Source organism: Carlito syrichta, unplaced genomic scaffold, assembly GCF_000164805.1.
Source record: "Carlito syrichta isolate Samal-C Ts95f unplaced genomic scaffold, Tarsius_syrichta-2.0.1 Scaffold303338, whole genome shotgun sequence".
In the NCBI taxonomy this organism is placed as follows: domain Eukaryota; kingdom Metazoa; phylum Chordata; class Mammalia; order Primates; family Tarsiidae; genus Carlito; species Carlito syrichta.
This window is the reverse complement of record NW_007247434.1, coordinates 525,991-551,976: the sequence shown is the minus strand read 5'-3', so window position 1 is coordinate 551,976 and position 25,986 is coordinate 525,991. Positions and strand designations below refer to the sequence as shown.

General features: G+C 35.5%; 1 protein-coding gene across 1 annotated transcript in view; it reads left to right on the top strand.

The window, feature by feature from the left end:
* The window catches only part of OTOGL (otogelin like), a 147,017-nt gene that overhangs the window by 96,635 nt on the left and 24,396 nt on the right, over window positions 1-25,986 (top strand). The window contains exons 35-45 of the mRNA XM_008058432.1: window positions 125-204; window positions 539-607; window positions 5,061-5,137; window positions 8,018-8,195; window positions 8,469-8,611; window positions 8,855-8,878; window positions 8,972-9,064; window positions 12,698-12,887; window positions 15,790-16,004; window positions 23,152-23,293; window positions 24,228-24,413. Coding sequence (XP_008056623.1) covers window positions 125-204; window positions 539-607; window positions 5,061-5,137; window positions 8,018-8,195; window positions 8,469-8,611; window positions 8,855-8,878; window positions 8,972-9,064; window positions 12,698-12,887; window positions 15,790-16,004; window positions 23,152-23,293; window positions 24,228-24,413 — 1,397 coding nt within the window. The remainder of the gene's footprint in view (window positions 1-124; window positions 205-538; window positions 608-5,060; window positions 5,138-8,017; window positions 8,196-8,468; window positions 8,612-8,854; window positions 8,879-8,971; window positions 9,065-12,697; window positions 12,888-15,789; window positions 16,005-23,151; window positions 23,294-24,227; window positions 24,414-25,986) is intronic.

Genomic DNA, 25,986 nt, shown 5'->3' with positions numbered 1-25,986 from the left:
ATGGAAGAATTTTAGGACGATACTTCTTAGTTGCATATGGTAAATGCAGTTCTTCTTCTTCTTTTTTTTTTTTTTTTGTATTTCAAACTTTTTTCACTTTGATTTTCCTTTTTGTCATGTAAAGGGTTGAAGGATGCTTGCCCTACTGCCCCAAAAATATGATCCTTGATGAGGTCACCTTCAAGTGTGTTTATCCAGAAGACTGTAAGTGTGAACACTGCTTAATTTACTCTGAAAAATGAAACACTTGTGTATTTTTCTCTATGAGGCACATAATTGTACACAGAGCTTTTAGACAGACAATAAATGCTCTTAAGAGTCTTCTTTAATATCCCTTCAATTGTTTTTTTGTTCTCAATTACTTTGTAAATCATGTAAATCTCTCTCTAACATCCCTCCTGTGATTTCTTTCCCAAACATTTTCTTTGAAGCCAAAGATATTTATATGAATCATGTGGGTCTCCCTTAAAGCAAATACAAATTAGGAAAGAATATCTTTGTTTCTTTTCTTCTTTTTTAAATCTTTTTTTCTTTATAGGCATACCCTTGATTCCCACAGAACCAGCACTGATACCACCAGGTAAGCCATCTGAACCCATGTTTATAGGTATTGTTGCAATTTTAGGCACTGAAATTAGCATTATGTAATTTAGTCTTGGTACACTCATTAGAGCTGCTATTGTTAGTACTACCCTTTTGACTAGGAAATCCAGCAGTCTCTTTTACTTCATTAAGGACATGTTCACTGGCTCCGAAAGCTGCATTTTCTTGAGCTCCTGCCCTCAAGTATTCTTTCCACCTCGGCCTCCCAAAGTGCTGGAATTACAGGCATGAGTCCCCACAGCTGATAGCATGCTACATTTTCTAACTGTTTCCTGCATTTTGTTCACTTCTCCATTTCAGTCAGCATAGAATTCTAGAACTTTCCTCACATCTCAAAACTTAAATTCCAAGTTAGGATTTACTAAACATTGCTTAAATTTCCCCAGATTGAGGTAGCTTTTTTTTTACTAGTTAAAGAAAATTTATTGATTAATTCTTTTATTTTAAAATTTTATTTTATTTTATTTTTAAGGGAGTACACATGCATGTTTGCTTCAAGGGCATATTTGATGAATTCCTTGAATACTGCTCATATTTAATGTTCCAGTCACTTTCTATTTTCACTCTATTCTTTTTTCCATTTAAATCAACTATTGATTTGTTAAAAGATCCCTTGGTACTTCTCATGCCAGTAGATGGCATTCTTTTTTTAATTTTTTAATAAGACATAGATGAAAATCAAAGTTTCCTTTAGTGCTTCCATTTCATTTTTATGGTCTGTCCCAGGTTCTGGGGGAGGCATCCAGACTCCTATCCTTACTTCCTCCCTCACTATGAAACTTGTCTTAGGAAAGGACTTAATAAATCCACCCACAGTGAGGTTTGACAAATTTAATGTATTATCTCTCCAGGCATTACAATTTAGAAAAGTTCAAGTTCACGTCTTTGGCAAGCTTTAATCGAGTATCACCTTTTCCAGGCACTGTCCTGGCACTCAGTCAGGGGGCAGGGTATGGTCAACAAGTCATAGTCCCTACAACTCTTGTAACATTACACCAGGGCAAAACACAAGCAGCCCATAGGAGGGGCATCGTACTGATTTTGGAGTTGTGGTCTCAGAAAGGTAGTAGGAGGTAGGAGTTGGGTAGGCTAGGAGGAGGAGGAAATATGTTCCAGCTAGAAGGGACAGTGTGTGCAAAGAGCTGAAAGTGAGAGAAAGCATATTATAAGGGACTTCAAGCAATTCAGTGTCTCTTGAACATGCAATGTGAGGGAAATTGCACCAAGAGATGGGGTGGAAGAGACTAACAAGACAGATCACAAAGGGTTCACAGCAAGAAAGTGGATATATTTTGAAGGCAATAATAACCTCAGTAACCATCACTAGCACCATTATTTATCTTTATTAGTTATCATTTACTGAGTGCTTAATATGTGCCAGGCATTGGATTAAGCACTTGGCATACATTTCATCTTGATAAGAGCCTTATGAGACAGATGTTATCACCCTTTTAGAGATGAGGAATTGCTTTACTGTTGTGAAATTTTAGGTGTTAGTGAATTTAGTGTAGTTTAAAGCATGTTTTGGGAGGAGCTGGAAGTACTTGAGTTACATTGTTTAATTTATGGAGGGAATACACCTATGAAATAACACTGCACATTTTAACATCTGAGGCACCAACTGTTAACTTTTTTTTGTATTGCTGTCTAGTTGTCTACTTTAAACTTACTAATGTTCCCCAAATCAATATTCAACATATATTTCAAATATCTAAAACAATTTAAACCATCACAATCCATATGTAGGGGATATGGTCTTTGCTCCAGGACCCTCAAAGTTCAGAAAAATAAAGCTATTTTTATTTGCAAATGGCTTGATCTTATATATGAATTATCCTAAGAGATATACTAAAATCTATTAGTGGTAGTAAAGAAGTTCATCAAAGTTGCAGATTATAAGAGCAATATACAAGAATCAGTTGTATTTCTATACATTATTTACCATGAGCAATCTGAAAATGAAATGAAAAAACTTATGCAATAGTATCAAAAAAGAATAAAATACTTTAGCAAAAGGAGTGTAAAACTTGTACAACAAAAACTGCAAAACATTATTAAAAGAATTAAGATGCTCATAATAAATGAAAGAAATCCCATTTCATGGATTGGAAGAGGTAAATATTGTTAAGATAACAGTATTCCCAAATTTGACTTACAGATACAATACAATTCCTATTAAAATCCCAGCTACTTTTTTTCAGAAATTGATGAGCTAATCCTAAATTCATATGGAAATACACGGAACTTAGAATAGTCAAAATAATCTTGAAAAAGAACAATATCAGAGGACCTACACTTCCCAGTTTCAAAATTTACCAAAAAGCTGTAGTTATCAAGACAGCCTGACTATTTTAAATCTACACCCAGGCAATGTTTATAACCCTTTGATGATTTTTAGATAACAATGAACTCCTTTACAGTTAAGTTCACTGAACCTCCTAATCATTAGAATTTTCCTGACTTTGTGCTCGCATTGAACTAGAACACCACATCTTCTCTTTTGCCTAAATGTTTATGATGACGGAAATGAAGATATTTAAGACTGTATTAAATATCACATTCTCTGGATGATGCAATAGCTAGAATATCATGAACATTGTTCATAGGACCACCAAGGGATGGAGATTTTTGTTGAGCCAGGGGTTCAAGACCAGCCTGGGCAACTTGGTGGGACCTTGTCTCTACAATATATATATATAAAAAATTAACTGGTCATGGAATCTTGTGCCTGTAGTTCTGGCTCCTTGGAAGGCTGAGGTGGAGGGATCGCCTGAGACCAGCGGGTCGATGTCGGAGTGGCCGTGAGCATACCATAGCACCCCGGCCTGGGTGACAGAGTGGGACTCTGACTAAAAAAAATTCATTTAACTAGAAAAGTAAATTATTTTTCTTATGTCATGGTTGTAGTCTGAATAATAGTTCTCCAAAGATCTCCATGTTTTAATTCCAGAATTTGTGAATATGTGACCTCATGTTGCAGATGTAGCTAAATGAGGAGGCTGACTGGTTTATGCCTGGATCTTGATATAGGAAGATTATCCTGGGATATCCATGTGGACCAAATGTAATCTCAAGGGTCCTTAGAAGAGTGTCAAACATGTTCTCATTCATAAGCAGACCCTGAACAATGGTCATAATGGAATAAGAAAGGGATTGGCAGTAGTGGGAAACTGCCGGGGTGGGAGGGAGGGGGCAGGGGAACTCTTCATCAATAAGTGTACCTGATCTCAAACCAGGTGAAGTAGAGATCACAATGAGGCCCAAACTTTACCTGTACAATGACTATTTGTATAACTAACCCTGAATTGTATCCCATATTTAAAAAATTAAAATTAAAAAAACAAGAGAGTCGAAGTTAGAGAAGGTAATATGACAATAAAGTGAGAGGAGAGAGGGGGGAAGGAACAGGGGAAACAGAAAGACTGATTTGAATATATTATGTTGTGATTTTGAAGACAAAAGAAGGGAGTATAAGCCAAGTTCAAGTAGTTCATAGAAGCTGGAAAAGACAAGGAAAAAGATTCTCCCTTAAAGCTTCCAGAAGGAAGCAATTATACTCATACCTTGATATTAAGGTTTTATATAAATTAACTAATTTTTAAAATGGACAAATAAAAATTGTATGTATTTATGTGTACCACATGTTGTTTAGAAATTATATATATATGTACAGAAATGATTGCATTGAGCTCCAAAACAGCAAGATGATAAATTGGTATTGTTTTAGCTACTAAATTTGTGATAATTTGTTACTGCAGCAATAGGAAATGAATGCAGCCATTTTTAAACACTATCAACAATAGACACTGCAATTACAACCAAGGATAATTGCAACCATTCATCTTGGCTCTCCTATCATCCTTCAGATGGAATATTTTAGAGATACCTCTACTACTGACAAAAAGCTTAAGAGGGTGCCTTAAAATGTGTTTGCCAGTCACAATTTCCCTTTCAATGTGTCATCCCTAAAACACCACCACCAGCTGGGGTCTCTACATGGTCCACAATAACGTCTATTCTGCTTAAGAGAAACATATTTTAGAGATTCCCCAAAGCAAAGGAGCCAGCCTCACCACTTATTTCTAAAATGCAATACAATTTGTAACTTCTGAGGAATCTTTAGTGATACCATCGATATTTTTCCTGTTCAGACAATTATCTGTTGACACCATCAAGACAGTGTAGGTATTTATAGAATGGTGATTAATAGCCAGAGCGCTGGAGTCAGAATTCCTGAGTTTGAATTTTGCCTCTGCCACTTACTACCTTACTTCTCTACAGTTTGGTTTCTTTGACTGCAAAATGACAGTAATATTATTAACCACTTCAGAGGATTCTGAGGGAAGAACAGATGAAATAATCTATATAAAATTTCTAGTACTTTTTCTGTCACATAGGAATTTTATAGTGTATACCTACCATTCCACTAATTGGGATTGCATTTTCATTTCTAGCAGTTCCAGAAATGATTACTCCATCAGACGTCACTGTGTTTGACATGCTAACACCGACGACGACAGGTTTGGAATGTGAGGTAGGACTGGGTGAATTCTTTCAGCTGTTAGCTGTTTTCTTAGAGCATCTGATCCCAAGTTTCTAGTCATCTAAATACTATGTAATTCCTTTTGGTATGTTTTCTAATCTATCTTTGCTAAAAGTTAATAGGAAATATTCATTACATATTGTGTTTTCTTAACAATTTATTTTCAATTGTGTTCTCTTAACTGACTCAGATATTTATTATGTATTAGCCTCTGGTCACACTCAGAAAAACAAATAAAATTGAAGTAAGATCTTAGGCTTGATCCCCTAACAAAGTGTTATCTAGTGCGGGTTTCTCTGTAAATCAGTCCTTCATAAAATATGTATTAAGCAGTGACTGTATGTCAGGTACTGTGCAGGATGATGAAGATTGGTAAGCAAAAAGATAAAAATCATTGGCCCTTAGGGCTGGTAGTTTTCTCTGCTGATACTTCAAATATGCCACTTGTTTTGACTAATTATTTATTCAACCGATATTTATTTTGTACCATTTCTCGCCAGGCACGATTGAGGTGCCATGAAAAAAAAAAAAAACACACACACACAAAAGCAGGCAAAAATTCTTGCCTTTCTAGAACTTACATTCTACTGGTGTTTCTGAGATAAACAATAAGCAAAATTAACTACTAAGTTATATAAACTGTTAGAAGGTGCTGCTAACAACAAGAATAAAACTATTTTGAATAAGATGGTCCAAAATATTTATCGATAAGTTGAATTTAGAGCAAAAGATCTGAAGAAGTTGAGAGAGTGAACAATGTGGAGGATCAGAGTACCAATGCTTAGGCATAGGGACCAGCAAAGGCCCTGAGGCAAGAATGTACCAACATATTAAAAGAATAACAAGGAGACCATTAAGTGAGGAAGGAATAAAACAGTGAAAAATAAGATAGATTATATTAGACCTTGTAGACCTTTGTAAAGACTATGTATTTTGTCCTAAATGACACGGGAAAACACTACATATGTTTGAGCCAAGGAATTATATGATCTGTCTGGTTTCAAAATTATTCTGGCTTCTATGTTGCAATTTAGGTAGAAGGAAACAATAGAACAAATTAGGAGGCTATTGTAGAAATTGAGGCAAGGGATGATGGTGGCCTGGATCACGAGATAGCAGTGGAGACGGTGAGAAACGGCTATACTCTGGATATATTTTGAAAGTAGAATTTGCTGAAGGGTTAGCTGTGGAATATGAGTGAAAAGGAAGCATCAAAGAGTATAAGATTTTTGCCTTGAGCAACTGAAGGATTGGCTTTAAACAGAATAGGGTAGATGTGATCACGAGTTCAGTTTTGCCATGTGAAGTTGAGATTCTTCATAAACATCAAAAAGCTATGGATGTACAGATCTAGAGAACATACAAGGAGTATAGGACAAAGGTCAAGCTAAGATAAAATTTTGGGAATTCTCAGTGGATAAATGGTACTTAAAGTCATGAGAATGGATGAGATCATTAAGGGAGTGAGTGCAGACAGAGAAATGAAGAAAGCCACTACAACTTGAATAGATCAAGAGAAGTTGACAAATACACAAAGAATATTAACCAGTGAAACAGGAGAAACTGTAGGAGATTGTAGGTAATCTGGAATCCAAGGAAAGAAAATATCATGTGGAAGATGAAGTGATAAGCTATACTAAATATATCCATAGGTTTGAGATGAGGTTTGAGAATTGGTCATTGGACTTAGCAATGTAGAGTTTGTTGATGATCTTGTTAAAAACAGTTTCAGTAAAGTGAAAGTCTTAAGATCTTTTAGGTGATTTAAATGTCAATTAGGGCTATCATTATCTTCTAATAGTTTTTATTTTTCCGGTTAAATACAAAGCAAGGTCAATGCCTGATAATTGGTACAACTTGTACACAGAATGTTCTGGAATATTGGACTCTTAAACTTAGAAGTCCTCTCTTAATAGTCTCATTATTTATAAAATGATTTAACATCTCTTATCCTTGTTTTTTTAAAATCATATATAATATTGGAATGATAGAAATGGACCCAAAAGATTTAGGGAGAATTAAAGGAAATAAGATATTTTATTTATGTATGACCTATAATAGGTGCTAACTAGTTGTTAATTTTTCTTCCTAAATCCCCCAAAATACAGTATAGAGTAGTGGTCAAGGGCACAGATTCTTGAATAACAATGTCTGAACTTAATTCTTACCCCTTCTAGCTGTGAGACCTTGGGCAAATACTTTAAATCTCCATCCTGTTTCCTCATCTGTAAAATAGGAAAAATGACAGTACCTTCCTCAGAAGTTTGCTTTGAGAATGAAATGAGTTAATTAGAATGATATCTGATTTATCATTGCTGCAATTGTTACCTTAATTTATATAGAATGCAATTTATAAATTTTGAAAAATTTTTATGTATCTCTTATTTGTTTATCTACACATTTTGAGCTATGTTTGAAAATTAATTTATAATGATACTATCTAGGTGCTGTCAGACTGATGCAGTGTATGAATTTTTGATGAAATATTTGGGTAGTATTAAGTTGTAATTTTAAGCTGATAATAACAGAAGTTATATTCATATACTAGTTTTCACAGCATAATATAAAATGTCAGCTGCCACTGTATAAATCTGCTAATCTAGAGAATTCAGAAAAAGACTTTGTTTTGTTCAGATGTCTGAGTATGTGGGCAATTCTAATATCAAATCAATATTAAGGTAAAACTTAAATTAGGTACATGCTGAGTATTTTAGGGAGGGTACATCAACTAAAGTTTTAGTTATCTATATTTCAAAGTTTTTGTATTTAAGAACTGTACACTGTAGACAATGTAAATATGAAATTAAAAATAAATTGAAAATTTTAGTTGAGAATGGAAAAATCCCACTATTTTTCTCTTTTTACTATCAGCCTCAGCAGTTTGATCCTGTTTATAATTGTAGCCAATATATATGCCTTAATATGGAATGGCAGTTATTCAACTGGTCTCTTTATTGCCCAACGGTCTTGGAAATGCCTGACTGTGGTTTCCGAGGGAGGCCTGTTCAAGTGAATAGTGATATTTGCTGTCCGGAGTGGGAATGTCCATGTAAGTTTGCATTTCTTAAGTGGTGACCAATTTTCTTTTTTAATCTGGGGAGATTATTATTTTCTTGAACCTATTGCCTCAGCAAGACAAAGTTATTGTTTTTGAGCTTACTTCATTTGATTTACGATTAGGGTTCATGTAATGTAACTTTTAGAGTTGCTTCCTGTCAAACATAATAAAGCTAATTTAGCAGATTTTTCTTTAAAAAAGAGCAACCATTGCTAAAAATATAAATAGTTAATAGACTAAATCTATTCTTCATCATTTTTTTAGGTCGGTGTTCTATGTTGTCAGAACTGAGCATTATTACATTTGATGGAAACAATGCAGCATTATATAGTATGGCTTCTTATATCTTAGTAAGAATTCCTGGGGAAATCATAGTTGCTCATATCGAAAAATGTTCCATGAATCAGGTAGGTCATAATCCATTTTTGTAGCCATTGCTTCATAAATCTATAGCTGATACATACTGCAACATTAGGGATTCTCAGAGTAAGAAGGGGCTCAAGAACTCATTGAGGTTGATCTTCTGATACATAAACCAAAAAAAGTTTCATGTGACTATATTTAGAGGCATATAATATTCAAATAATGTTTTAAAAAGCCAAGTAATGTATTTCTTTTTAAAGTGATTTTTCTTTATACTTTTTTTTCAGAATGGAAACTCATTTAAAAAGCTAGTGAGTATTTGCAAAATGTTTAGTAAATTCATTTTGTTTATCATGACAATTTTATTTACTCCATAATGTTTTATTTTTATTTTTTAAATTAAGGCTTCCTCTGGAAGAATTTCTGGACTTTGTTTTAAGATGTTAAATGTGACAACATCTATACATAAAATACTTGTCAATCGGTTAGCAAGAAAGGTAAGAACACAAAATTAAAAATCATCCCCTCATTAGATGAAAATAAAAAATTACATAAACTCAGTTATTTTCTTTTCTTTTCTTTTTTTTTTTTTTTGAGTTGGAGTCTCACTCTGTCGCCCAGACTGGAGTGCAGTGACCGCTCCTGGCCACTGTAGCCTTGCCTGCTGGGCTCCGGTGATCCTTCCGCCTGTCTTCTGAGTAGCCGGAATTACAGGCATGCGCTACCAAGCCTGGCTGATTTTTTTATTTATTGTAGAGATGAGGTCTCGCTGCTCAGGCGGGCCTCGAACCCGGGGGCTCAGACAATCCACTCACTTCAGCCTCCCAAAAGCGCGGGATTACAGGCTGAGCCACCGAGCCCGGCTTCAGTTATTTTCAATAAGATGGAAAATTAAAAATATCAATGGAGTTTCATTGCTATTATATCTAATTACTCATTTCATGAGGAGTCTAAAAGTATGTTTAACATTATATTTCTTCCTCTATAATGTGGCAAGTGGTGCAAATCTTTCTTCCCTTTGAGGTTAAAACTGTAAGGATCATGTTAAATATGCTAGGGTCCTTGGGTAACGTGAGTGACTAAGCTTCTTTGTGCCATAGTTAATGCTCATGTATCCAATCACACACAGTGACAATGATGTGTTGAAGAGGAATCATAATATTGAAAACAGTGGCATCCAAGAAGAACGCCAAAATAGAGATCACAAAGAGAATAAGAGCTAGAAGCACTGTTTTTGGAGTGCTGATACCATTAATTTTTGATGAATAAGTGATAAAATAAGAAAAAAAAAATTACTTAACTTTGTTGAAATAAACTGAAGAAGAGCACCAAATTATTAAAAAGTTTGAAAGGAGTCATTTGGTTTTACAGGAAAAACCATTGTCCTTAGGAGTTATATTAATCAAACAAGAGTGAGTTACGAACTGAATGCTTTATTCAGCTCTAAGTTGTTCTCTCTAAAATGTGAAAAAAACGGTAAAGGTTTTACTTAAAATGGCTGAGATGCTATATGGTTTCTGGAAATAATTCATCTGTTAGCACAGGTTCATGAATTTTAGACTGGAAATAATATTAAAATTAACTTGAAATATAATAAGATATTTAAGGATTTTAATTAGGCAAAACTTAAAATATGTGAGTGAGGTACTTTTTTGAATAATAGCATTTGTATATACTTTGATTTGATGAGGTTGACACACTTATAGGAAGTGTGTGGGACAGACTGGGAAAAACATATTTGCCAATTGTATATCTGACAAAGGCTTAGCATCCAGGTTCTACAAGGAACTCGAATGTACTGAAAGGAGAAAAAATAAATAGCCCTACTAAAAGGTAGATAAATGATATGAATAGAAACTTCTCAAAAGAAGACGTTCAAGCAGCCAACAGATACGTGAATTAATGCCCAACCTCACTAATAATCAAAGAACTGCCATTCCAAACCACACGGAGATACCACCTAACTCCAATCAGGATGGCCATCATCAATAACTCAAAAAAACAACAGATGCTGGAGAAGATGTGGAGAAAAGGGAATGCTTCTACACTGTTGGTGGGAGTGTAAATTAGTACAACCTCTGTGGAAAACAGTGTGGCGATTTCTAAAAGATCTAAAAATCGACCTTCCATATGACCAAGCAATCCCCCTTCTGGGAATATACCCAGAGGAACTCAAATCATTCTACAAAAAACATACCTGCACACACATGCTTACTGCAGCGCTATTCACAATAGAAAGAACATGGAACCAACCCTTCTGCCCATTGAAAGTGGACTGGATAAAAAATAATAGGTACATACACACAATGGAATATTATGCAGCCATAAAAAAGGACAAAATCATGGACTTTGCAGCAACTTGGTTGGATTTGGGTTGTATCATACTCAGTGATCTATCACAGAAACAAAGAACTGAGTACCCCATGTTTTCATTCATAAGTGGATCCTGAACATCTATCATAATACTGTGAGAAAGGAATAGCCAGGCATGGTGACTTAAACTTGTAATCCCAGCACTTTGGGAGTCTGAGGTGAGGGAATTACCTGAGCCCACAGGTTCAAGATCAGCCTGGGCAACTTGGATAGGCCTCATTCTACAGTAAATCAAAAAAATTAGCTGGTAGTGGTAGCTCACTCCTGTGGGGCTGAGGTGGAAGGGTCGCCTGAGTCCAGCAGGTCGATGCTGGGGTGGCCGTGAGTGTCACTGCACTCCAGCCTGGGTGACAGAGGGAGGGGAGGGCACATAACATCAATAAGTACCTGATCCCAAACCAGGTAAAGTGAGGATCAATGGGAGGCCCAAACTTCACTTGTACAATGGCCATTTATGTACCTAATCCTGAATTGTACCTCACAACCTTAAAATTAAAAAAAAGGAAGTGGGTAGAAAATAAACTCAAACTGATCAGTGCCATTATTTTGAGCATTTGGGTGTGAGGGCTTATTTTTGTCCTCAGATGAACTCATCATTGGTCATTCACTGATTAGACACTATATTCAGCTAATGACTAATTATTCAAAAATTATTTAGTGACAGTTTGCATAATAAAACAATACAGATCTTGATCTCAAGTAACTTATAGTTGTGTGTAGTTTGTGTAAATGTAATTGTCTGCCTGTTAGAAAGTAATAAGAGGTACAGTGACAGAATTATGACCAAGATATTGTGGAAATAGAAGGGTAACATAATGACATTTATAGGAAGGTCACATAGGTCTTTTTGGAGGAGATGAAACTTAACGATAAATTTTAAAGAATGAGTAGAAAGAAGAATGAGGAAGAGGAGGTATCTTTCACCCCGAGGGTGGCAGTATGAACAAGATATAAAAATGAGAAATTGGATGGTTGGTGAGGCATAACTTCGAGAAATTTACTGCTAGTTAAGCTTATGACTCCATGTCATTGCCATTATTTAAAGTGCTATTTTCCAAGGTATAATCTTTGAAAAGCCTACATTAGTAATACCAATAGTACATGCTGAAAATACGATCCATAGCTGAGTGCAGTGGCTTATGCCTACAATCCCAGATACTCAGGAGAATTCCTTGGGGTCAGGAGTTTGAGGCTGCAGTGAGCTATGATCACACTACTACACTCCAGCCTGGGTGAAAAAAGTGAGACTCTCTCTTAAAAAAGAAAATACAGTCTAAAATTGGACCCAAACCAACATAGAAAATAGAATCACTGGTAATCTTGATCTTTACCAAGCTTGAAAGATGAACATTACAGTTAAGCCAACACTGAGTTAGAAGACCAAAGAAAGAACCCAGATTAAAGAAAACATCCTAAAATAATTTTATCTTAAATTTATATTTGAAGATAATGGTATAATGAACATATATTGAGAGAAACAGACATAGAAGGACATATAACAGAGAAGAAAGTTAAGTTTTGAGGAAAATAAAGGCAATAAGGCTAGAACAAATATTGATTATAGCAAGACATGACAAAGAAGCAACAGAAGAGCTTAGAGATTCTTAGAAGTTGTGGCAGCAGCTTAAAAATACTTTTAAAAAATCTAAAATAGTTTATGTTAAATCAGAATAAGCAGAATAAGCATATTCTCCTAATTTTAATGTGTATACATTTAAGTAAACACTTTACTAACAGGTGTATTTATGTTATTTTAGGTAGAAGTGGATTCTATTGTTGTGCCTTTGCCCTTTTCAAATCAGGAATTGTTTATAGAGGATTCTGGTACAATGTATGTGATTACTACTCCAGCTGGACTAATTATAAAGTGGGCTCATCTTACAGGAATCATAGACATACACTTTGGTTTCCAGTTTAATTTGTCATCCCACACAGAAGGACTTTGTGGTGAGCGCAATTCTTCAATTCTTCTAATTTATTTTCTTCTCCTGTTTACACTACATTATTTTAGACCCTGTTGCTCCACTTTTCAGAATTGAGATGTGATATTAACTTTCAGTTCCCATGTAAATACTGAAGGAAGCAGTGACTTTCAATAAATGGACTAAAAAGCAGAAAGTAATTAAATTTGAATATTTTATGGAAATGTTTGTTTACCACTTTTACTATGATGCTGTTTGTATTTTACTAGTTCACCTTTAGTAAGAATTAATAAAGTACTAGACATTATTTGATATATTTTAAACTCACTTAATTTTAATAACCCCTATTAAGTAGATGCTTGGGCTGTTTCAATTTTTAAGTATTAAAAATGAGGCACAGACAGTATAAACGTTTAAATATCTGGGTTTTTTATTTTTAAAAAGGATTGAAATCAGGGAAAAGATACTAGTTAAGATTATCTTGAAAGAACACAATGCTTTTATTGGTTTATTATGAAATGCAAAGTTGTACACTTAGGTTTAATATTGCAACATGTTACATAGATATATAAAGAGTTTTAAATCAAAGGAAAAAAATTAGACATATCTGCAGGTACATAACAAAGTAAAAATAAGTACTGACTCCAGTGTCTGCTAGAAAGTTAAACATGAGCTATTCTCTTCACAGCTTTATGCCCTTAAAAGAATATCAGTTTACTCATCTTCTTTTTTTTGAGTTGGAGTCTCACTCTGTTGCCAAGACTGGAGTGCAGTGGCCGCTCCCGGCCACCGCAGCCTTGACCTGCTGGGCGCTGGCAATCCTTTCGCCTCAGCCTTCCAAGTAGCCGGAATTCCAGGCATACGCTACCACGCCTGGCTGATTTTTTGATTTATTGTAGAGATGAGGTCTTGCTGCCCAGGCGGGTCTCGAACCTGCGGGCTCAGGCAATCCACTCAACTCAGCCTCCCAAAGGCGCGGGATTATAGGCTGAGCCACCGAGCCCGGCAGTTTACTCATCTATAAAAGAGGAAAGTAGTATCTACTTTCAAAATGTTGGTAGGATTATATATGAAAGTTAATGTAAAACATTTAACACATTATTTAAGAATACAGTAGAAGACAAGTTTCATACAAATATTATATCTAGTTTAACCTCACTAAATGTTAATTGAGTAAAAGTTTATGTTTACCTTCTCTGTATCTGACACTATGCTTGATGCTGACAACTTGAAAATGAATAGACTAAGTACTTGCTGTCAATAAATTACATGAAATACCTAAATTTTTTTCTTTGAAAATGTAAACATTTATTGGAAAATTTTGCTAAAATGGTTTGAGTATTTCTTTGCCTATCTGAAATATGGTAAACATAGTACAAACTTCTATGTTGGTCTAAATTATCATTTGGAAGTAAGCATTATTGAATATATATAATAAATCAATAGTTATTGTTGAGTCATAATGCAGCGACTTTGGGAATGTATATTTTCTCTTATGATTTATCACTCAGAGGTATGATTTCTCTTTGATTTTCGTGCTTATTTTCTCCTTTGCTGTAAGTGCTTGTTTTTATGTAGGTAGCCTCTCTGCTAACTGGATTCTTAACTAAGTATTGTAGAGAAAGAGCTAGGATCACCTTTTTTACTAAAAAGGGTCACCCTCTAAACTCCATGACTTCCACAGTGGGAGAAGCTTGATTCATTAAAGGGAAGTCTGGGTGTTGTTGGGACCACTAGGCTGGGTGCTGGCTAAAAGGTTGTAATGAAGATTGTGACCCAAACTGGGCATGGACACCAGAATAGACACCTACATTGACATATTATTCTACATAACACTGTGAAGTCTGCAGGAGTGGTGGCTGGAATTGCGGTGAAAACTTATTTTTACTGGCAATCACCTTTCTCCGAAAAGTGTAGACTTAAGAAATAGTAGTTGCTTTGCAATTCACTTGAATTAAAAAAAAAATATTGCACTCAGTACCCTGTATATTTGCAGGGGTGAGGTCTCACAACCTTTGTTCATCCTGATAGAGCTCCGTGCAGATATAACTTGATGCTTGAAGAAAATTTAATTCATATATTTTATAGCCTAGAGTTTGGGAATTAAGAAAAATTATGTATTAAGGAAAGGAAGGATTCAGGTAAGATATGGTCAAAGTTCTTGTCTTAATTTTTTTTTTTACTTTCCTTGGCTCTGCACTATGCTAAATAAAGAGTAAGCTCATCTTCAGTTTGGCCTTCCTCAAGGAAGTTAAAGGCTGTAGCAGGTCAAAGTATCACAGCCATCAGCAAGTCATGTCATCCCAATAAAGGGAGATTGTTTGGGTCCTAGAATTCCCAGTTCAAGTCTTGAGCTTGGCAACAGTTGTCCTAATGGTGAATAAATTCTTGTGTTTATGTGACTGCTACAAGCTGACTGGTTTATGTCTGGATTACCTGTAACAGTTGCTAATGCAAGGAGGTAAAGTTTACCTTTATGCCAATCAGGGCCCTCACCTGGAGTGATAGCACACAGTAGGTGACGAAGCAGTGACAGTTCCTGAAAGGAAAAATAAATGCTTTTAGACAAAGTTTTCCCAGGGTAATGGACACCTGAGAGTCAATCACCAAATGCCCACTCTTCTGGCAAGTACCCTGCCAGGAAAAACTATCTCTTTTATAATCTTCTTTGATCTCTTCACATGTCTTGACTTCTGGGTTCTTGATGTCCTTCTTATCTGGTTAAAGCAGTTTTATACTATTTGATTAGAGAATCAGTTGCTTAAGTTAAAAAATTCTCTTAATGTTGAAGTTCAAGGACACATAAATTTGGTATCTCAATCACTAAGTAATCCATTTATTTTAAATCAATTATGAAACTGATTTAGTTGCATTGTTTGCACTTGGTTAAAGTGATTTTTTTTCTTTCTATCACATATTTTTTTAAGGAATTTGCAATGAAGATCCAGATGATGATCTAAGGATGCAAAATGGTACAATTATTACCAATATGGAAGACATAGAATTATTTATTGAGAGCTGGGAAATTGAGAAATTATTTGAAGTAACAACGAGAAGACCGGTTAGGAATTGTACTGAGCACGATTGCAGTCACTGCATTGAGTTATTAAATAGAAGAGTTTTCATTCCATGCCATGATAAAGTAAGTTGAAAGTGACCATAAATAAGAACTTTCATGTTAAATATGTTGAGAGTAAAGGTCCATAAATTACTATTCTTGCTGTGATATTCTTCTACTGAGAAGAATAAAACCCCAAACCTTCTGTCAGTATGCCTGGGAATTAAGAATCACTTATTGTTTATAGACTTATAGACACAGGGAAAATACAAGTAATCTTATTTTTTCCATATATTTTTAGACTTGTATCTATAGTTTTCAAAAAAAAATGAAAGTTTGTTCTATGAATAAGTGCCTTTAGGAGAAAGAGATCAGTGCTGCTTGATAACCCAGTATAATAATGAAGACACCAGAAAGTTCATAGAAAAATGATCAAGGAAATGAGAGTTTGCAAATGAAAAAAAAAAAAGAAAGGAAGAAAACCAAGACAGTGAGGCTTTAATCTGTTCCTTATGATCCTGGTCTCTTACATATATACTTGTAATAGAATGTGTCACATATTTACATTACTTGGTTTTTATTAGTCTCTAACTTTCTGAGTTTAAATGATTAGTATATTTTCTTTATGCATTTTTATTTATGTTTATTTTATTTTTTATTTTCTATTTTGATTAAGGGGTATATGTGCAGGTTTGTTACAAAGCTATGCTGTGGCTTGTACTTCTATTGAGCCCATCACCCAGGTGGTGGAAATGGTACTCATGGGCAGTTTTTAGCTCCCACCCCTCCTTTCTCCCTCCCTCCTTTAAGATTGCCTCCATGTTTGTTGTTCCCATCTTTGTGCCTGTGTGCATACAGTGTTTAGCTCCCACTCATTAGGAGGAACATATGGTGCTGAGTTTTTTTGTTTCTGTAGTAATTAATTAAGGATGATAGTCTTTAACTGCATCCATGTGACTGCAAAGGACATGATTTTGTTCTTTTTTATTGCTGTGTAGTATTCCATGGTGTGCTGGTGAGGATGCAGATCAAAGGGAATGTTGGTGGGAATGCAAGCTAGTTAAACTCCTGTGGAAAGCAGTTTGGAGATTTCTCAAAGAACTAAAAATAGACCTATTACCTCACCCAGTGTTCCCACTTCTGGTTATATACCCAAAGAAGCACAAATCACTCTAACAAAAAGACACCTGTACACCCATGTTTATCACAACACTAACCACAATAGCAGAAACATGGAACCAACCTAGGTAGTTACTTTCCATAATCTATATTGTTTAAAAAGTTTCATTATTAGAGACAAAGTACAAATACTGTATTTGATGAATTATTTAACTAAAAGTTAGTACACATCTAGGACATAGAATGCACTGTGTTAGAATTCTGTGATATAAAAATGAATAAGATCTTCTCCCTGCCCTCAAGGAGTCTAGTGGGAAGACAAGCCTATAAACAGATATATTGCAATATATTAATACAATATGGAAGTCCACCAGAGCCCGGGATTAGAGAAGACTTCATGGAGTTTAAATCTTTGAACTGTTTAGAAAGATGAGTGTGACAAGAGAGAAGAGGGAGGAAGAAAGATCTAGACAGAGAAAACAGTACAGTCATCCCTCAGTATCCTCGGGGGATTTGTTCCAGGACCTCCGTGGACACCAAAATCCTTGAATGCTCAAGTCCCTTTTATAAATTGATGTGATATTTGTGTATAACCTATGCACATTCTTCCTTGTACTTTTAAATCATCTCTAGATTACTTATAATACCTAATACAATGTGCATTCCATGTAAATAATCGTTCTTCTGCATTTAAAAAATATGTATGTTAATTTTGTTGTTGTGTTGTTATTTTTTTTCCCAAATATTTTTGACCCACTACTCATTGAATTAATGGATGTGGAACCTTTGAATAAGGAGGGTTAGCTGTATATGCAAGAGAATATTTGGTGTAAAAGGCCATGTGAGGGAAACAATGAAAGACTTTAGCGCAACATATATGGAGGGGTAGAGTCTGGGAAGGAAAGCAAGGGGATTGTCAAGTCAGAAGGTAGCTCACTGTGAATCGCCTTCTTTGCTAGGTGGAGAAGTGTAGACTCCATAGTTAGTCTGTTCTATGAGTTCCTGAGGGAAAAGGACAAAAGCGTAAAGTCGTGTAGTAAAAATGACATGTCTTTTTAGAACTTCGGTTTTACTTGGAGATTTGGGTTAAAATAAGTTTTAGATGCACCCATTTTTAAAAATGCATGCACATAAACAAAAACAGCAGATATTTTTGGACTCATTTCAGTGTCACTTTAATCTTTTAAAACCATCATTATTTTGACAATTGCATTTTAAATTGGGAACGTGGAAGGCTGATTGAATCAGGATATCTTTCAGCTTGATGATTCAAGGAAACACAGGGTACCATTTAGTCTGTTATCGCTTCCTCTTTTCCCTTAGGATTTTCCCAGTGACTTTAATGGCAAAAGAAAGGAGAGCTGAAGTTTAGGTACACATGAGGAATCGGACACTGGCACAAGTGGCTAATTTAACAAGTATAATAGATACATTAATGCTTAAAGAATGGCTTTTATTCATTGTGGAAATGTAAATGAGCACCAATTCATATTGTGTCTTATGTTGGAAAATTTAAATCAACAACTACATAAGACTCTTAGGATAGCATCTATAAACCAATTATGCAGAGTTTGAGGACAATTGCCAGAATAGTTGATTTGTTTTTTTATTTTTGTAAATAACAAGTAGTCTTGGCTCAAAATCTTCCTTCAGGATTAGTTTTAGAATAATTTGGAAGGTCAGGCTTGTCTGTCAAGGTTCTCATTAAATCCTTCACTCTTTGCCAGAAACTTCTTGCTTTTGTATTTTCTTAGGCAGTTCAATGATGAAATAAAATGTTACAATTAAAAAATGTTATAATTTGAATATCTCTTTCAACACATTTGTTACCAAATAGAAAGTTAGTTTGACTACTTGATCTGCTGCAAAGATATAATCCAGTTTAATTAGGGAAGGTACTGGCTATAATAATTTTACAGTCAGGGTTGAAAGTATAGTTCTTCCTCATGTAAAGAAAAGATAAAAAGTAAAGCCTAAACAATATAAATGGATTATTTTAACCAAAATGATGAAGAATAGCTCACAATGTTTATTTGGAATAGCTTTTTTTCCCCAAGATTGAGCACTTAAAAATACTACAATGAAAAGTTTGAGGATAACATAAAGATAAGTATAAGACTTACTAGTAATTTCAGACTCTCAAGTACTCAAGGTTTTTAGATCAGTTTTCCTTGATCTAGTAAAAGTGACCCTTTCTTTTCCTTTTCTTTTTTTTTTCTTTGAGTTGGAGTCTTACTCTTGTTGCCCAGCCTGGAGTGCAGTGGCATGCTCACTGTCACCACAGTCTCGACCTGCTGGGCTTAGGCGATTCTTCTGCCTTAGTCTTCCAAGTAGCTGGAACTACAGATGCACACCACCATCCCAGCTAGTTTTTGTGATTTATTGTAGAGAAGTGGTCTCACCAAGTTGCCCAGGCTGGTCTTGAACCCCTGGCTTCAGGCAATCCTCTTACCTCAGCCTCCCAAAGTGCTGGGATAACAGGCTGAGCCACTCAAAGTTTATGAAGTCTACATATAGTAGCCTGAAGATGTGTCTTCAGAAAATTTGTTTAGCTACATTTTGTTCATCATAATTCAGTGATAACTCTGGCACAGTACAATAGTTGTTAACACGTTATTGGAAAAGGTGTTTTCTTTTTGTCCACATATTGATAAACACATAAATTCTTGGATATTGCAAAACCGAAGTAGCGAGGACAAAATATTGCCTTCAGGCTGAACTTGGTATTTGGCATTAGATCTCCTCAACTCACCACAAATTTCTTAAATGAATACTTGGAGATTAAATACAGTACCAAATCACCTATTAATCAGTGAGATACATAGATTATCTTTCTTTTTCTCTCAAAGCCTCAAATCTTAAGGCATTATTTTTATTTAAAACATATAGACTATTAAGCACCAGACTGTACAATTTGTGTGACTTCAAAAAACACTTCAAGGAAATTTTGAGTTTATAGTGATTTCTTTGGACTGAGCTCTGATCTACCTAGAGATAAATTTTTCCTTCCTTTACCTTCTGCTTCTATGAGTTACTTTGGTTAAAGTGCTGTTGTAAAAAAAAAAAAGTGAGAACTAAAACTTAACTATTTGCCTATTAGATGTGCATGAAGACCTGGTGTAGTAGGGAAACTAATTGGAAGACCGTTGGGTAGTTTTAAGTTTTTTTTGTTTGTCTTAATCTTTTATTGTGGTAACAAAAACAGAGCCTCTATGTGTCCATCATCTGGATTCAGCAATTATTAACAAATGAACTCTCTTGTTTTTTGTCTATCTTCTCCCTTCTTTCTGCCCAAACCCTTTCACTCCTCTTGATCTTACTCTACTCAAAGGCTTTTGTAAAAAAATCAGTTCCACAGGCAGAGAAAAAGTCTGCTTTATTTATCTTTGTCCTTCTGCATAGTGCCTGATATGTAGTGATTTGCTCAATAAATTATTAAAGTGTGTATCAATGACTAGATGTGTGACAGATACAGAAGAACAGTTTTTGTGGGCTAAGTGGAGAAGGGACATTATTTTTTATTTTGGACAGATTAAGTCATGTGGGTCATCAAAATGAAAATATTCAGAAGAAACCTAGAAGCATAATTCTGGAGCCCAGAGAAGATAAACTGAGGCCAAGGATCAGGTTTGAAGAGTTATTAGTATACGGATTTTAAAAAATAATTATTAATTTATAATGTGCAGGTTTTTTTCTGTACATTTTTCAGATACTGGCTCATTTAATTTCCACAGCAATCTTAAGTAGTAGTGGTTATTATTAACTCTATTCCACATAGGAAGAAACTGCCAAAGATGGTGGTCGAAACTGTGGAAGTGGGTGAGCATCTGCAGGGAGAAAACAGGACTATTGAGTATGGGTTCTAGGCAAATAGAATGAGAGCTGTGAAGGGGAGACAGCAGTGGCCCAATAAATGGAAAGGTGACAGAGTGTAGTACCTTTGAAGTCAAGGGAGGGCGTTTTAAAAAAGAGGGAGTGTTAATGGCAACCTCTGAGAGGTAAAGGAGGATTTAGAATATCAGAATGCTCACTAGATTTGACAAATCGGAGGTTATTAATGACAACAGCAAGTATTCTATGCAAAGTACAGTGGTTGCAAACTGAGGAGATTCAACAAAGGAGATTAAACAATAAGTAGAATGTTAGTTTTTTTTCTCTACATCTTTTTAAAAATTTTATTTTAGTTTTTACATTGAACAGATAAAATTGCATGTATTCACTGTGTACAAAAGAGTCTCCAATTAAAGTATGCCAAATTTTATAAATTATGTGACCAACATTAAATATTAATGCAATTTTTTTAGAAGCATCTATAACCACATTTAGTGAATGATGTTATATACCATTACAGAATGCTTCAAGAGCTTCTGATTTTTTAATTTTCTAATTTTTTTATTTTAAAAATGTGTATACAAGTGGTCATTGTACAGGTGCAGTTTGGGCCTCCTTTTGATTTCCACTTCGCCTGGTTTAAGATCAGGTACCCTTATTGATGAAGTGTGTCCCCCTGAGCTCCCCCGCAGCAGTTTCCCACTACTGCCAATTCCTTTCTTATAGTATTATGATAGTTGTTCAGGGTCTACTTGTTAGTGAGAACATGTGGTACTAAGTTCCTTGTTTCTGTGATAGATCACTGAGTATTGTAGTCTCTAAATCCATCCAAGTTGCTGCAAAGTTCACAATTTTGTCCTTCTTTATGACTGTGTAATATTCCATTGTGTATATGTACCACATTTTAAAAAATCCAGTTCACTTTAAATGGGCAGCACGATTGGTTCCATGTTTTTGCTATTGTGAATAATGCTGCAATAAACATGGGTGTGCAGGTATCTTTTTCATAGAATGATTTAAGTTCCTCCAGTTATATTCACAGAAGGGGGAATGCTGGGTCACATGGAAGGCCAATTTTTAGATCTTTTAGGAACTGCCAAACTGTTTTCCACAGAGATTGTACTAGTTTACACTCCCACCAACAGTGTAGAAGTGTTTCCTTTTCCCCACATCCTCTCCAGCATCTGTTGTTTTTTTAGTTATTGATGATGGCTATCCTGAGTGGAGTTTGGTGGTATCTCAGTGTGGTTTTAATTTGAATTTCTTTAATGATTAGTGAGGCTGAGCACCTTTTCATGTATCTGTTGGCTCAAGAGTTTCCAATTTCTTTCTTTTTTTTTTTAGTTGGAATCTCACTCTGTCGCCCAGACTGGAGTGCAGTAGCCGCTCCCGGCCACTGCAGCTTCGACTTGCTGGGCTCCAGCGATCCTTCCGCCTCAGCTTTCCAAGTAGCCGGAATTACAGGCGTGGGCTACCACGCCCGGCTGGCTGATTTTTTTGATTTATTGTAGAGATGAGGTCTCACTGCCCAGGCGGGTCTCGAACCCGCGGACTCAGGCAATCCACTCACCTCAGCCTCCCAAAGGCGCGGGATTACAGGCTGAGCCACCGAGCCCGGCTAGAGTTTCCAATTTCATCCATAATAGCTCAAACCCATATTCAGTATACAGAAAAAATAGTTGTGGCCTAAAGCATAATAGTAGAAATACAGTTTTCCTAGGCCTCACATACTCTGTTTTTCTCATCTTTATAAGAAAGTTTTGTGTAGATTAATGCAGACAATATTTATCTTATTTAAAATGTGTGTTCAGGCGGGCTCGGTGGCTCAGCCTGTAATCCCTCACTTTGGGAAGCCAAGATGAGTGGATTGCCTGAGCCTGCGGGTTCGAGATCCGCCTGGGCAACTTGGTGAAACCTCATCTCTACAATAAATAAAAAAAGTAGCCGGGCGTGGTAGCGCGCACCTGTAGTTCCAGCTACTTGGAAGGCTGAGGTGGAAGGATCGCTGGAGCCCAGCAGGTTGAGGCTGCGGTGGCCGGGAGCGGCCACTGCACTCCAGTCTGGGTGACAGAGTGAGACTCCAACTCAAATAAAATAAAATAAAATAAAATATGTGTTCAGAGTGACATCAAATATTAAGAATTTTTGAAAATCTAGTGTCTAAGAGGAACTATAATGATTATTAACTCTCTTTGCTTTGATTTTCCATATAGCCTTAGTCTATCTTAGGGCCTTCAGAGAAATAAAACAAAACATATTTCAAGGCAAACTGTATTTCTAGGTTTCACCAAAGGACTTTTGTGAAAAAATGTGGATCAATTATACCTATTTTTGGAACTATGAATGTGATGCACTGTCTGCATATGTGGCTTTGTGCAACAAGTTTGATGTCTGTATTGCATGGAGAACACCTGATTATTGCTGTAAGTAACTATTCACTGCATTCTATATTTTCCAACCATTAAATAGCATTCTATTTTAGCATTCACTTCTTTTTCTTTTTTGAATCATGAATTAATTTAGTAATCATAAATGCATGGAGAAATATTAATATATCACAAAGCCAGTTACATCACTCAATTTCAGAAATAAAACAGTTACACATAAAGATCCCTGTGTGCCTTCTTCAACTTTTTCTTCTCCCTCCCAGAAGTAATCACTATTCAGGGAAGGCAATGCTGATTCATCGGAAATGTATGCCATCTCCAGTTTCACTACACTGTCAAATTGTTCTCCACTGAGATTGTACCAATTTATATCTCTGCTATGTATTCATTGTTTAATTGTCTGACTTTTTAAGATCATTGGAAATCAACAAGGATTTTTTTAAAACATCATTTTAAAACTACTCGGCAGTAGTAATTTAGTTTGGTAGTGAAAAATCCAACCTAAACATAGAACATTTTTGTTTTCTGTGACTTGGTTGAGCTATATATTTAAAGTGTCTTTGTGTATTCTGAATAGACTGTTTTTTATCTCTTCTTATTGCACAGAGCAGTAATTTCATAAGAATTGACTTTATATTTATGCCTACCAAACTTGGACTGCCTGTTGGTCATATTTATTTGGTATATGTAAGTCTGGTGAACTTTTTCCATCAAAACATCTAACACTACATGAACACCTAGACAATGCTAAAAGATACACAATGATAATTTTGTTTCTGTTTTATGATTATATAGTGAATGAAAAATGAACTTTAAAGAGACTAAACTGTGAAAAAATTTATTTTCATGAATTGTTACTTTTTGCTTTTACTAGAATTCAAGTAGCATTCTAGTAGAATTTGATAGTAAGATTAAAATAGAATTCATGTTACTTTTATCATTAGCAAATTTTGTTCTCAACTATTTATAGCTCTGAATTGCCCAGAGGGGAAGGAATATCAACCCTGTGTGCGACCTTGTGAAGCAAGAACATGTCTGAACAAATGGTTCTACGAACATTCTTCATGTCTGAATTTAAGAGAAGACTGTGTGTGCAAAAATGGAACAATTCTTCACAGGCCACATTCAACCCAGTGCATTCCAGAGAAAGAATGTGGTAAGAGGCAAAGTACAAAGTAACCTCTTATGGATCCAGCAAACAAGCAAATAAAAACTTTTTAAATATCTGAGAGATGTGCTAAGAAGACTGATTAAAGATAGTCTAAGTTTGGAAAGGAAATGAGTTTGCTTGTATTTTGATTTCAATGGCAGTTAACAAAATTAAAGGTGGCAGTGGTAATGTCTTTTAATTTTTACCTATGCCTAAAATAACTGGGAAAGAGCATGAGAAATTGAGAACTAAGAGTGTAGATAGTGGGTTGAATTCAAATTCCAGGTATTTCATGTATTAGTGATTCACCTTTACCTTTATGAGTCTGTGGTTTTGAATCTGTAAAATACGGAAAATAGTAGTACATATCCCATAAGGTTAGTGTGGGGAAACATAACTCAATGAAAAGCATTTTGTATTTGACATAGTGCCATGAGAAAATAAGCACTTAAGAAATGGCAGATAGTATTATTTTTTTAATTTAATTTTTAAAAATTTTACAGATGTGGGGATACAATTCAGGGTTAGGTATACAAATGGTCATTGTACAGGTAAAGTTTGGGCCTCTCTTTGGTCCCCACTTCACCTGGTTTTAGATTAGGTACCCTTACTGATGAAGGGTGTCCCCCCACCTCCCAGCAGTTTTCTACTACTGTCATTCCCTTTCTTATAGTATTATGATCATTGTTCAGGGTTTGCTTACGAGTGAGGACATGTGGTACTCAGTTCTTTGTTCCTGTGATAGATCACTGAGTATGATAGGCTCTAAGTCCATCCAAGTTGCTGCAAAGTTCATAATTTTGTCCTTCTTTATGGCTGCGTAATATTCATCATGTATATGTACCACTTTTTTAATCCAGATAGTATTATTATTCAAGCGTTATGATTTGGATATTGTTTGTCCTCATGAAAACTCATGTTGAGACCAGATCCTTGGTGAGCCAGTGGTGGGAGGCGGGTCCTAGCGGGAAAGTGTTTGGATTGTGGGGCACCACTGTCATGGAGAGATGAATGCCTTCTCATGATAGTGAGTTCTTGCTCTTGTAAGACTGTACTATTTCTAGCAGGAATGGATTAGTTCCCTCCAGAGAAGATTGTTACAAAGGGAGTTTCTTCCTCACATTTGGTCCCTCTTTGCACATGTTCACTTGCCCTTTGACCTTCTGCCATGTTACAACGCAGCAGGAACACTCCCACCAGAAGCTGAGCAGATGCTGGCACCATGTCCCTTGAATTACCTAGTATGGGGAAGTGGGAGCTAAAGAAACCTCTTTTCTTCATAAATTACCCAGTCTTAGGTGTTCTCTTGTAGGAATGCAAAATAAATCAAGAAATATTTAATATTTCTAATTTCATTTTCAAATCATTTTATCTTGGCATATTGTGTCCATGGTGCTGGCAGATTTTTTTTTTAAGTGCAAAATGAGAAAATTGCAACACAGTACTTTGTCCATTGTGGGTTTTCCATTATGGTCAGTAAAAAAAGAAATTAGCTAGTAATGGAAGAAAAAAACAAGTAGAAGTAAAATACATAGTTTCACAAACAAACTTGTGTGTGCCAGTGTAGAAGGTGTCTATG